The 12991-nt window shown below is 29.6% G+C and overlaps 1 protein-coding gene across 23 annotated transcripts in view; it reads right to left on the reverse strand.

Annotated features, from left to right (window-relative positions):
* The window catches only part of LOC123012509 (basement membrane-specific heparan sulfate proteoglycan core protein), a 266314-nt gene that overhangs the window by 55138 nt on the left and 198185 nt on the right, over nucleotides 1-12991 (reverse strand). For 20 of the 23 annotated variants that reach the window (XM_044410482.1, XM_044410479.1, XM_044410480.1 and 17 more), the window contains 7 exons: nucleotides 11879-12028; nucleotides 10232-10291; nucleotides 10083-10097; nucleotides 6931-7158; nucleotides 6526-6663; nucleotides 1242-1490; nucleotides 477-1189 (listed from right to left, as the gene is read on the reverse strand). In XM_044410482.1, the coding sequence (XP_044266417.1) occupies nucleotides 477-1189; nucleotides 1242-1490; nucleotides 6526-6663; nucleotides 6931-7158; nucleotides 10083-10097; nucleotides 10232-10291; nucleotides 11879-12028 (1553 nt within the window). The remainder of the gene's footprint in view (nucleotides 1-476; nucleotides 1190-1241; nucleotides 1491-6525; nucleotides 6664-6930; nucleotides 7159-10082; nucleotides 10098-10231; nucleotides 10292-11878; nucleotides 12029-12991) is intronic. The other 3 variants (XM_044410477.1, XM_044410471.1, XM_044410478.1) reach the window with 3 other exon arrangements.

The raw sequence follows: 12991 nt of genomic DNA on the forward strand, positions 1-12991 counted from the left end.
GAAAAATCAATTTTAATAGATTTTCAAAAAATTTTTCTATGGAGTCAAGTGCCTTTTGTGTGACAAATGCGACAAAAAGTTATTAAGAAAAATTGTTTGGAATCAACATTTAGGCCCCTATGCCAAATTTTAAAATCATTGGCCTACGATGTTTTTTCATTTTTTTCCAAGATGTTTGCTTTTTATTAACAGATACGTCAAAAAGTTATTTATTACTAGCAATCTAAATGTAAATTTATTTTATTCGTAATAAAAGAACAGTTAAAAATAAAAAGTAAACATAAAAAAATGACAAATCAAAGTTAGTCGATGATTTTGAAATTTGATATAGGGGCCTAGATGTTAATTCTAAACAACTTTTCCTGTTATTTAATAAATATCACATCAGTTTTTACTTTTATTTAAATTTGAAATTATTTAGGATTATCGATATAAATGAGATTATGGTGTACACCCCTTGTATTTTTATAACTTACGGTGAGAATAACTGTAGGTCCTGCTATGGGATATCCTCGATTATAGTGTCGCACCGTAAATCTCAAATAACCCCCATAACTCTTCAACTGATTTCCGTGGTAATTCTCTGGCATGGCAAAGTATGGCACTAAATCACTCGAACTAATCTGCCCATATGGGGGCAACTGGGTATGAACACCATTTCTGCCAACTCCAGTCAATTGAGGTTGCGCATTTCGATAAATTGGTTCATCTCGTATATCAATAACTCCAGTATTCGAGTCAATGCGAACACCCAAAAGTTTCAAAGTATCAAACGGCGGTTGGAAATGGTAAATAAACAAGTCGGCGGAACGACATTTCGTAGATTGGCCGAAACAGAAACACTTGATGCACTCAGCTTGACTTCGAGCTTCTTCATTAAAATATCCAGCAGGACAAACAGTATTCTGATTGATGACTAGAATAGTGTCAGGGATCGCAAAAACAGTCCCTTTAATATTGATGACTTCACAAGAGTAAGCGCCTTGATCTTCCACTTGGATATTGGGACAAGAGAGGGTCCCAAAACCGTTATCACTTGTAGTGCGACACTTTGGTGGAATGTGTCCCCAATTCAAACGCCAGACGATTTCAGGAGTGGGGACACCAACTGCCGTGCAAGTGATTTCGAACAGGGAGCCAACCTCGAGGTTGACCATGGGTGGTGGAGGCTTCGAAACCACAGGGATCGCTTGAAAAAAACTAATAAAACTTGTTCTAAATTAAAAACTTGCAACTCTTACAGCAACCGATTTCATCGCTACCATCGATACAGTCGCGTTCCAGATCACAGTGGTAGCTTCGTGGAATGCATTGGTTGTTGGAATGACATGCGAATTGGTGGTAAGCGCAAAGTGATCCAGGAGGGTTCGTGGCACAGTTTTCTTCATCGGAGCCGTCGCCGCAATCGTCGTCGGAATCGCATCGCCAGGTTTTCAAAACGCATTTCTTGTTGCCACAGCGGAATTCGTTCGGTTCGCATCCGTTGGGGTCTGATTTAGCAATTTTGAAAAAAATAAAAGTTACTTTCTGCTTTTTAAAAAAAATTATAGTTTGGGAAATTGTGGAAGGATGCGCAGAGATATAGGGGAGTTCTGAAATCAGATGAGAGCAGTGGCGTGGCACTTATTTATTTCAACAAAACAAATAAACTATTTACAGTAACGAAGAATAGATAATAAGAATAAGAGATAAAAAAAATATATTGTACCTCGAATGAACAACCGAAGTCCTTCTACATTTTATTACTCTTCCCCAAATACTTTTCATCATCTTAATTCACCGGTTTTTAAATGTTTTAGATTGTATGACAGTATTAAAGGCTTGGATCTGGACATCTTCTTTCATAAATTTAGCTCTAAATCAGTTAAGGTCGAACTTCTTGTCTACTTTTCGTTATGTTTGTAGTTAATTCTTAATTTTTCTTTCCTTTATGTATTATTGTTATTATTTTTTTATGTACTTTTTTATCTACTCGTCCTATTCTATTGTCCTCTATAGACTTATAGTCTGTTGGAAATAAATTTATATTATTATTATTATTATTATTATTATTATTATTATTATTAAGATAATGCAAAAATTTTATTGAAAACTGTATTTAAAAAAAATTCAAACATTTAGCAATTTGCGCCCCGTGTCTTATTTTTGAAAATGTTGCAAAAACGGTTAAAGATACAAGAAAAATGTAAGAAAGAAAGTTATAGAGAATAAAATTTCCGAGATAAAAGTCCACGAGACGTATATGTACAGTAATAAAAATATTTAGATTTTGTTACTTTATTAATAAATAACATTTTTAAAGCAATTGTTCTTGTTGATAAGTTTGGTGAAATTTCACCAGATATGGTAATTTTCATGTTAATCTGGTGATTTGGTGAAAATTTTTGTAAAAATTCCAATATCTGGTGATTTTTTGGAAATGAAAAAAACTGTTTTTCGGGCATTCCCAGGTTTTCAACCAGAAACTTGATTATTTCATCAAGTTTTTTCAATAAAGTCGAAAAACCACTAAATTAGTTAAAAATAGTTCTGTTTGTTTTTTTACAAGATTTTACTAGACAGGATAAAAAATGACAATTTATTTTTGTTTTTTTCGAATACTTTCAGATAAAAACACAATTATATCGCCAAATTTCGTTAAAAACAGTTTCAAAATTCAACAAAATTGACCGAAAGCGGTGTTACTTTTTCCCTTTTCAAGTGTTTAAGCACGTTTTTGAGACAAAAACAAAGAAAATTCTAAAAATTTCGTTGAAGTAAGCTAACAATTTACAAATTTTTAAACCAAAGGTTCATTTATTTTGCAAAATCTTCTCCAAACACTGGAAATAAAAAAGCTCTTTTCCTGCATCTTCTACGTTTTCAATCAGAAACTTTTCAAAAAAAGTCGAAAAACCTCCTGAATGGTTAAAAATAGTTCTGTTTATTTTTTTAGAAGATTATACTAAATGGGATCAAATTGACAATTTATTTTTGCCTTTTTCGATTTTTCGAATATGTTTTCACAATTATTTCGCACAATTTCGTTAAAAACAATGCAAAAAATCAACAAATTAGACCAAAAGCGGCGTTATTTTTCCCTTTTCATGTGTTTAAGCACGTTTTTGACATAAAAACAAAAAAATTCCTTAAAGTAGGCAAAAAAATTACAAAATTAAATCGAAACTGATATTATTTTTACCTTGTGTCACACCGTAAATCATAATCACGACAACCAATTTATTATTTTAATATTTTGCCATAAATGTTTATAAATTTGGAGAAAAATTAAGAAAAACGAATCAAACATATTGGGAACCATTCGCTGAACGAGATTAAACAGAAGATCTTCGAATTTTGATAAAAACTAAAACAAAAGCAAATCAAATGATGACAGTGTCAAAACTATGAAGTGACTTTTCTCTTTCATTGTCACGGATACGATTTTGCAACAATACAATTTTATCTGAACAAGGAAATAATTCCAGTGACCCTCAAACCGTGTACCAATATTTTGGAGTTAAATAACATTCTTGATAATAACAATTGTGTGAGTTTTTTTCTCGGTTACAGTATTTCTACTACTAGGTCAATTTTCAACTCCAAGACTGTAAACACCCTGTATAAGGGAGTTCTGAAATCAGCTGACAGCAGTGGCGTATTCATACTTATTTAATATAGACAGATAGAGCATTAAATTCCCAATAAGAGATAAAGGTAATGCAAAAATTTTATTGAAAACTATATTTAAAAAAATTTCAAACATTTACCAATTTTCGCCCCATGTCATATTTTTGAAAATGTTGCGAAAACGGTTAAAGATACAAGAAAAATGTATGTAAGAAAGAAAATTGAGGGAATAAAATTTCCAAGATAAAAGTCCACGAGACGTATATGTACAGTAATGAGAATATTTTGATTTTGTTACTTTATTAATAAATAACATTTTTAAAGCAATTGTTCTTGTTGATAAGTTTGGTGAAAGTTCACCAGATTTGGTGATTTTCGTGTTAAGTCTGGTGATTTGGTGAAATTTTTTGTAAAAAGTCTAATATCTGGTGATTTTTTGAAAGAAAAACTGTTTTTCGGGCATTTTCAACCAGAAACTTGATTATTTCGTCAAGTTTTTTCAAAAAAGTCGAAAAACTAATAAGTTAATTAAAAATAGTTCTGTTTGTTTTTTCACAAGATTTTACTAGACAGGATCAAAAATGACAATTTATTTTTGTCTTTTTCGAATACTTTCAGATAGAAACACAATTATATCGCGAAATTTCGTTAAAAACAGTTTCAAAATTCCACAAATTTGACCGAAAGCGGCGTTATTTTTAAAAATTCTAAAAATTTCGTTGAAGTAAGCTAACAATTTACAAATTTAAATCGAAATTGATCTTGTTTCGCTCGATTTACTTCGTTTTTGAATCAGAAGTTCATTTATTTTGCAAAATCTGATCCAAACACTGGAAATAAAAAGCTCTTTTCGTGCATCTTCTACGTTTACAACCAGAAACTTGATTATTTCCTCATTTTTCAAAAAAGTCGAAAAACCTCCAGATTGGTAAAAAATAGTTCTGTTTGTTGTAGAAGATTATACTAAATGGGATCAAAATGACAATTTATTTTTGTCTTTTTCGCTTTTTCGAATATCTTTTCACAATTATTTCGCATAATTTCGTTAAAAACAATCCAAAAATTCAACAAATTTGACCAAAAGCGGCGTTATTTTTTCCTTTTCAAGTATTTAAGCACGTTTTTGAGATAAAAGCAAAGCAGGCAAAAAAATTACAAAATTAAATCGAAACTGATATTATTTTTAGCTTGTTTTACTCGATTTACTTCGTTTTTGAACCAGAGGCTCATTTATTTTGCAAAATCTTGTCCAAAGTCACAAAAAGGATTGATATTGTCGTTATTTTGTTTGTTTCACTCGATTTAACTGGTTTTTGAGCAAAATAAACTGAGAAAGCACAAAATTTTACCGAAAATACTTTTAAGCGCGTTTTTATACTAAAATCTCAAGTTTTCCATTAGATTCAAACTAAAAATCAAGAAATTAGGTCTAGAATTACATTATTTTTGTATTTCTCGAGCATTTTAGCACGTTTTTCAGCTATAAATGCAATTATTTCGCAAAATGCATGTCATTTTTGCCTTTTTCAAGAGTTTAAGCGGATTTTTAAGCTGAAAAGTGTGTTTTTTCGCGAGTATAGATAAAGGTAAATCTATAAATATAGATAAAGTGTAAAATTTTTCATTAATTTTGTTTATAAAAAATACATTTCGCACTGGAAGCATAAAAAAATGCCATAGTGTTTAATTTTTTTTACTCATTTGAATGAAAAAAAGTGTCGTAGCGTGTCATTTTTTAACGCAAATTATTTATACATTTGTTATGACTCTTGACATTTGAAGGGGTGAGTGTATAAAAAGTGTTATGTAGCATTTTTTTGAAAACTGATAATTTCTTTTAAAACAATTTTTTCGCAATACTCTTTTATTGAAAAAGACTTTTAAGTTTTGGTTTCTATTAGGAATGAAATTACCAAATGCTAAAGGTGTTATGTACAACTTGGATTGTTGAATAAACAGTGGATAAAGGTGTTAAATTGTTAAATATGTTTAAATAAATAAATAATAAATAAATGTTAAAAAAAAAGCAAAAAGAATACTATTTTTACTCAATTCAATGACTTTTTGACGTATTTTTGACTAAATTTAGCAAAATAATTGCGTTTTTTATTGAGAAATATTTTAAAACGCTTGAGAAGAGCAAAAATTATGTCATTTTTGAATTAGTCTAGTATATGTATTAATTTTTTGGTATGAAAAAAACTGTATTTTAGATTTAAAAAACGCAACTAAATGTTAGAAAGAGGCAAAAATAACATCATTTTGGAATTAATTGTGTGATATTTCGACTTATTTTTGCTCTCCAAAGAAGCAAAAATAATTATTTTCGTGATAGTTTATTCACTTTTTGCCTTTCCACAAATATTTTCAAAATAATTGAGATTCTGACTAAAAAATGTCCTAAAACAAAAAAAATGTATTATTATTTGAACAATTTTTTTAGCACAATCTAAAAAAGTAAAAAGGACACCATTTTTTTCGTTAATTTTTCTTTATAAAAGATACATTTCGCACCGAAAGCGTAAAAAAATGCCTCAGCGTTTAATTTTTTTACTCATTTGATTGAAAAAAAGTGTCGTAGGGTGCCATTTTTTGAAGCAAAATTATACATTTGCTACGACTCTTGACATTTGTTAGAAAATAAAACGCATTAATTTTGCAATTAAGTTCTTAATATAGTTTCTTGTATTAGTTAATTATCAGTGATATAAAATAGATAATTTTTTTACTCAACAATTCCCTTTTTACCAGAGAAGGTTCTGTGTTACGCCACTGCTCAAGTTTCCCCACTACACGCATTGGCTCCGCCCATCAATACCCTTCTACGATTTCCTGACCTCTACCACATACCTTTTTAGAGTCTCAGGTTGTAGGAATATTAAAAAAAAATCAAAATATTAGTACTAATCAACTCACTGCAACGGTTTTCGTCAGAACCATCGGTGCAGTCGTATTTCCCATCACAGACTTGATGTTTGGGGATGCAGTCGCCGTTTGAACAAGTGGCTTCGTGGAGGGCACAAGCTGTCGGTGGCCGGATTGGTGGTGGTATCCCTGAAAAAAATTAATTAGTCATCAAGTTAAAAAAAATAATATAACATTTCAAAACTGTTAAACTTACCGTAAGGAAAAAGAAAGCATTGACAAAATAAGAGATATTAGTAAAAATTCATTCAATTAACGTTAAAGTACCTGTCCCAAGATACTCAGTATCTATAGGAGGCAAAACTCCATATTTTAACAGCGACGATTTGGTTTTACTCCTCCCGACTGCTTGTAACATTGAAAAAAAATAACACAAAAACTGGTTTTGGTACTTACATCGGTCGACTTGGAGATGTACTGAGACTTGAGCTCCCGGTGTATTGGGAGGATACCCAACGGCTTCACAAGTGTAAGTTCCACTGTGTTCGACTTTGATGTTGGGAATTTCAAGTCGACCATTGCGGTCCTGGGACCCTGGAGGTAATGGTTCCCCGTTGGGTCTAGTCCAGCGCACTCTTGCTCTAAATGGACCTTCATCTCTGCATTGGAAGACTACTTCTCGATCTAGATTAAATAATTATCAATTAGTTTGGGATTAAAGAGGTGGAAACCAGTCCATGCATGTTTACACCTGGACTAATTATGGGAGGGTCAGTTCGGATTAAAGTTTACTTAAGCGCCCTATTTACATGGAGCTTTTTAAATGAGATGTTTCAAGGTGCAATGTTACCTTTAATTGTTTTAATGGGTTATCGTGTGTTTTAAGTCCCAATGGTAATATTTATGTGTTTTTTGGAGAGGGTCGACTAAATTTTCTTTTACTTATACAAACCACTTTTTTTTTGAACAATTATTTTCGCAGTAGTGAACTTTAGCAGACTCTATTTCTAAGATATTTTTGGAATCCCTACATTTTCTATGGGTAATCACGTTTTATAGCGTTTCAAAGACAAACTCTTAAATAAAAGATACAAAGACTGATAAATTATATTAAATTTATATCAGTTGTAATTAATAAATAAATTATAACAGAGTTAAAAAATTCATATTAAAATTTTTGACGACAGTAAAACCTGATTTACCCTATTATTTGTATTATTTTTTTGCGTAAACTGTTATTGTTTATTTGTTATTACAGGAGGTAAATATAAAGAAAAACCACTTTTACAAATTCAAAAAATACAAAAATATTCCACTTCCAAAGATAAAAAATATTTACCTCCTCCAAAAGTCTGGAAACGATTTTATTCTGGCGAAACTATCAATTTTTTTGGCAAATAAATTTATAGGTGTGCAATGGCTATAAAAATGCTATTCAAAAAAATTGATTATTAATTAATTGTTTATACTTACGAGATAAACATAGTAACATTTTTTTTGAAATGGAAACCTACCACATTTTTTTTAGACAACGAGCTTGTTACAAGTATTGTTGCTGTGCAATTTTTTTTGTAAACGTCACACTTTTTTGTTAAAAAAATGTTTGACTTACAAGAATTAAAGAATTTTTTTTGAGTAAATTACCAGTTTTTTTTTTTTTGGAAATAAATTAATAAATGTTTAAAGGTTGTAAAGCAGCGATGCCAAAATATTTTTTATTTTAATTAATTGTTTAAACTTTTGAGATTACCATACTAATAATTTTTTTCTTAAATAAAAACGGAAAGAAGTTTTGACAAAAGATAGTTTATAATTTTTTGAACATCAATTGTAACATTATCAATAAATATTTTTGTACATTTATAAAATGCATAAACATATCTTTGTAAAACAATAAATACATAACCGTTTTATGTAAGAAAAAAAATATTAGTAGTTGTCTAAAACAAAATGTTTCCATTAAAAAAAAAATTGTTACTATACAGTATCATGAAAAAAAAAAACGCCCGTGTTAACCCACACGTTATAAGTGATTGTGGGTGAGTTTAAAGAAATTAACAGTAGGCCGAAGAAAAAGTAGTTCAGAAATTTTAATTTAGTTTTATGTGTTCATAAGTGTGTAGGTTTTCTCCTTATTTTTTTCTTTGCAAATGCTCAACTTCCACCCTCTTCGTTTTTTTAACCTACTTCTTATCACATCAATAATTTCTTCTTTTAACTTCTTCTTTCACCTTGTTTTTATTATTTGTTATGATGTTTCTCCATTCTACCTCTTTTTTTTCTAATTTCCAGACTTTTTCTCTTCCTTTGCGTTTTTTTCTTACTTTAATACACTTTTTATCGTACGATTTAGAGTAGAACACTAGATTATACAGTATYATGAAAAAAAGGCGCCCGTGTTAACCCACACGTTATAAGTGATCTTTTATTAAAGACGAATTCGAAGACCAAAATTGGATTTGTGCTCTTATCAGAAAGATATAGACTTTCCTTTTTGGAAAAGAGAAATCTACTTAATTAACAGTTTTAAAATAATTTCATTGTTAAAGTCTAGATTTTGATACTGTTGACGGTGTTCTTAAAAAAATGTGTAAAAAGTCTATTGAAATAAACTTTATTGAAGATGTTTGGATACCAATTCTTGGCTCTAAAGAAAATTTATCAATGTTGCAACATTGCAAATATCCTAGGATACAGAAAATGTCCAAGTAATATTCAATTATTGGAAACGTTAGCAACAAAAAAATCAATTTTCAATGTTGTTTGTTCTGTGAAATTTGAACGATTAAAGTCAAAAAGGTTTCCTAGATACGAAAAATACCTGAGTGAAATAGCTTTTTAGTAAAAGAAATTTGTGCAATATTGCCGCTTTGTGCTGTAGACAAACTGTTTAAATTTTAAAAAGAATTTATTTAGACTATTTTTGGAATGATGGTCACAATGTTTCAATAAAAAAGGACGCGCCTGTTTCAATCGTGGGCGCCTTTTTTTCATCACCCTATATTTATCTCGTAAGTATAATTAATTAATTAATATTCAGTTTTTTTGGAATAGCATTTCTACAGCCATTGCACACCTATAAATTTATTTGCCAAAAAAATTGATAGTTTCGCCAGAATAAAACCGTTTCTAGACTTTTGGACCAGCCTGTATACTATTACATTAGATGCAATTATTCACTGTAAAAACCCTGACTACATATAGGAAGCAACAAGCGTTATCCCTTGAAAGTAAGCCTTTTTTCTTCCAGAAAGCCGATATATTATATACAAATTATGATATACATAAATCACTTCTATACTAACAAGAGCATTACAATACAGTATATTAAAAATACACAAAAAATTGAAAAATACACAGGATACTAATTTGCAACTTATTCAAAGTTATGTTTACCTAAACACAACACAAAAATATTTGAAACTACAACAAAATCGGAAATTTGCTCATTGGTATCCTGTAGAAACACAAAATTGTAATAATAAAAATTCGCGCACACTGCCAGAGAAGTTATAGAAGTATAGAAGATTTATGTAAATAAGTGAAAGACATGAAGGTTGCGCTTTTGAATGAAAATCATTCCCGCTATATTTGACCAATTTACTCACCGGGCTTATAAATGTCTGCTCCAACAAGTCATAAAGAGAATAAAAATCATTAGTTACATGTATACAACACAGAACACATAAAGTGCGTAATATACACACGAAGAAGTGCATAATATTGGGGCAAAAATTGAAACTAGTTGAATACTTACTTTCTTTAATTTCTTGTGAGCTTGGATAGGTCTTCAGGTTAAGCCCATCGCTGGGTCCAGCTATAGAAAAAATATCGTATTAATGTTTGAAGAAAAATTCGTGGAATGTTATTTAAATGTTAATCTTCGTTCATAATTTTACATTTCAGATAGTTTATTTAATTTTAGTGAGTTATTTTTTACGTGGTCTAAATTCGAACCCAATTGCAGCTTAAGGTTGAACTATACTGAATAAATAAATAAATCGTTATTTAAAAAATCTGAAAAAAATATCATAACTTTTTGATGGCCTTAGCAGCAATATAGATTAATTTGCAAGTTTTTGTCCGTGTCGTTTAAAAATGAATTTAAAAAAAACCTCTATTTATAGACCTTTTATTTTTTTATTAAAAAACTACGGAAAATTTTTTTGATTTATTTTTGGCGTATTGTAGATTACCTACTTTTTTTCATGCAATTTAAATAATGCATTTTTTCATAAAAAAAAAATAAAAATTATTGAATTTTGTAATGCGTCACAAATACTCAAAATGAGATAAAAACTCGGTGTTATTGTGCGTGTGAGGTACTTTTTTAATTCAGGAACAACATCTAATTGAAAAAAAAAAACAATTTGCTGTATTTCTTAAAAATTTTTCTTTTTTTTTTCTTTTGAAAACTTGTTTGAACGGCTTTCCTTCTGTACACAAGCGACAAATTCTTCTGGTACATTTTGGAACTGGCTAGAGACATGCCATCTACGGAACGGTAGAGTAAATAGTTTGAAAACTGTAATTTTGTAATTTTCTGTAAAAAGAGTAAAAATTGCAAAAATTTCAAATAATAATTTTTAATAAATTGTGTAATATATTTTTTGTTTGTTCTGATTCATTGTATTATAACTATCTCTGTGGCGTTACCATCTATTTATCTTTCTGTTTTTAGTCATCGAAATTAAAAGAAACAAAGCACAATTAATTATTTGAAAATTGAGAAAAATGCAAATACCAAGTATTAGTTTTTTTCAATTTAGTTTCGCACCTTCTGATCAATATGCTATTGTTAAATTAGATTTCTAATATTAGTGAAATGTATGTGACAAAATAGATTTACATTTGTATAAGATAAGATGCATAGGTACTATCAATAGTTTGAATCGGGAAAAAAAAAACAATTTTGTTAAAAATTCAAATATAATTTTATAAATTCGTAATTAGATTACTTTGTTCTAAAAAAGAACAGCTCCTAAAATATAATTTACATTGGTAATAAATAAAAGTGTAAGCCTTAATTCCAAGGTCAAAAAGATGACAATTATAGAGAGTATAACAATAAATAGTAGATAATTATTCATCTAAATAAAAAATTGTTGGTTCTAGTATGACCGACCTCCTTACTAAAATTTTTCTAAATAAATCAGAGATCCTTGAAGCCGGTTTAGAAAAAAGCCCTCTAGTGGCTAGTAGAAATATGAAACACTGGTATATCACAAAGAAACGAAGAAATGAACTAAATATGTTGGCGCCACCTTGTGTGCCAGAAACACATTACTTCCCAGTATAGTTCAACCTTAAATATTTAAACTTGTTACTGTCCCTCAACCGACTAGAAGTTACAACAGGCCATGTTATTAAATAAGTAATAATCATTGGTCAGTCGCATAATTACGATAGCGTGTTGGTCCAATAAATTTCAATGGACAATCTAGCTCATCACTAGAGTCTTTCGGACAATCCACTTTTCCGTTACATCGCAACTCCTCTCGGATACAAGGGCCGTTTTCGCATCGAAATTGGCCATTCGAACAAGCCTTGGGTTCTAGAGGTGATGGTTACAACATCAAGCGTTACACACAAACATTTAAGAGTAATTCCATTACTTTTAAAACTCATTGTTTCTGATTTTCGCAAATTTGAGGTATGTTATAGAACGTGTAAAAATAAGTGACACGTATTTTACCGTTTTTTATTCTTTCAATGAATGTTGAAAAAACAAGGATGTACAAAATTAAGTACCTCGTAACAAAAAGAATTTTTATCTAAAGAACAAATCAATATATTAACACGATTTTTTTTTAATAATAGATATAAATAGGTACACTACGGACGTGATAATACATGTATTGTTATTAACAAATAATTTAAAACTATATTGTTTAAACAAAAAAATTAACAATTTCGCAGGTTTTTAAAATTCTCAAAAAATTTATGTAAAAACTTTCATATTTTTACTACGTTTTAAAAATGGTTGAAAATCTCCTGAAAGTAGCGTTTCTTTGGAAAATAAATAGAAAAATCACCAATTACCGTCACTAATAAACTGTTGTATAGAAAATACATGATTTTCAATAACAACATTTATTTTTCAAAAAATATCAATAATAAATACAAATTCCTCGGTTCAGGAAGAGTACTCTCTATATTTTTTTTTATTCAATTTTCTGTTATTAGAATAAAAATATATAGATTTCGCGTTTCGCTCGACTAAAACGATTATTTAAAAAATCGTAGTCTTTTAACTTGTCGATTAGATATACAGGTTGTGTCAAAAGTCCCGGATCAACGTGACATGGCATGTAAGGTAACATACCAGGAGCATGCAAAAAATGAAAAAAAAAATCTATCTATAAAAATTCGAAGTTATAAGAGTTTAAATTTTGCACTTTGACTCTATTTGTTTCTGTTGAATTGAATTTTCCATGTTTTTTTTGCTACAGGCTATTAGAACAGGAAACAAGGAAGCTGTATTCTAAATTGTAACTCTGTCTAATGTTATTTCTGG

Source organism: Tribolium madens, unplaced genomic scaffold, assembly GCF_015345945.1.
Source record: "Tribolium madens isolate multiple individuals breed KSU strain unplaced genomic scaffold, Tmad_KSU_1.1 Scaffold_96;HRSCAF=242;Tcas5.2_LG5, whole genome shotgun sequence".
Taxonomy (NCBI): domain Eukaryota; kingdom Metazoa; phylum Arthropoda; class Insecta; order Coleoptera; family Tenebrionidae; genus Tribolium; species Tribolium madens.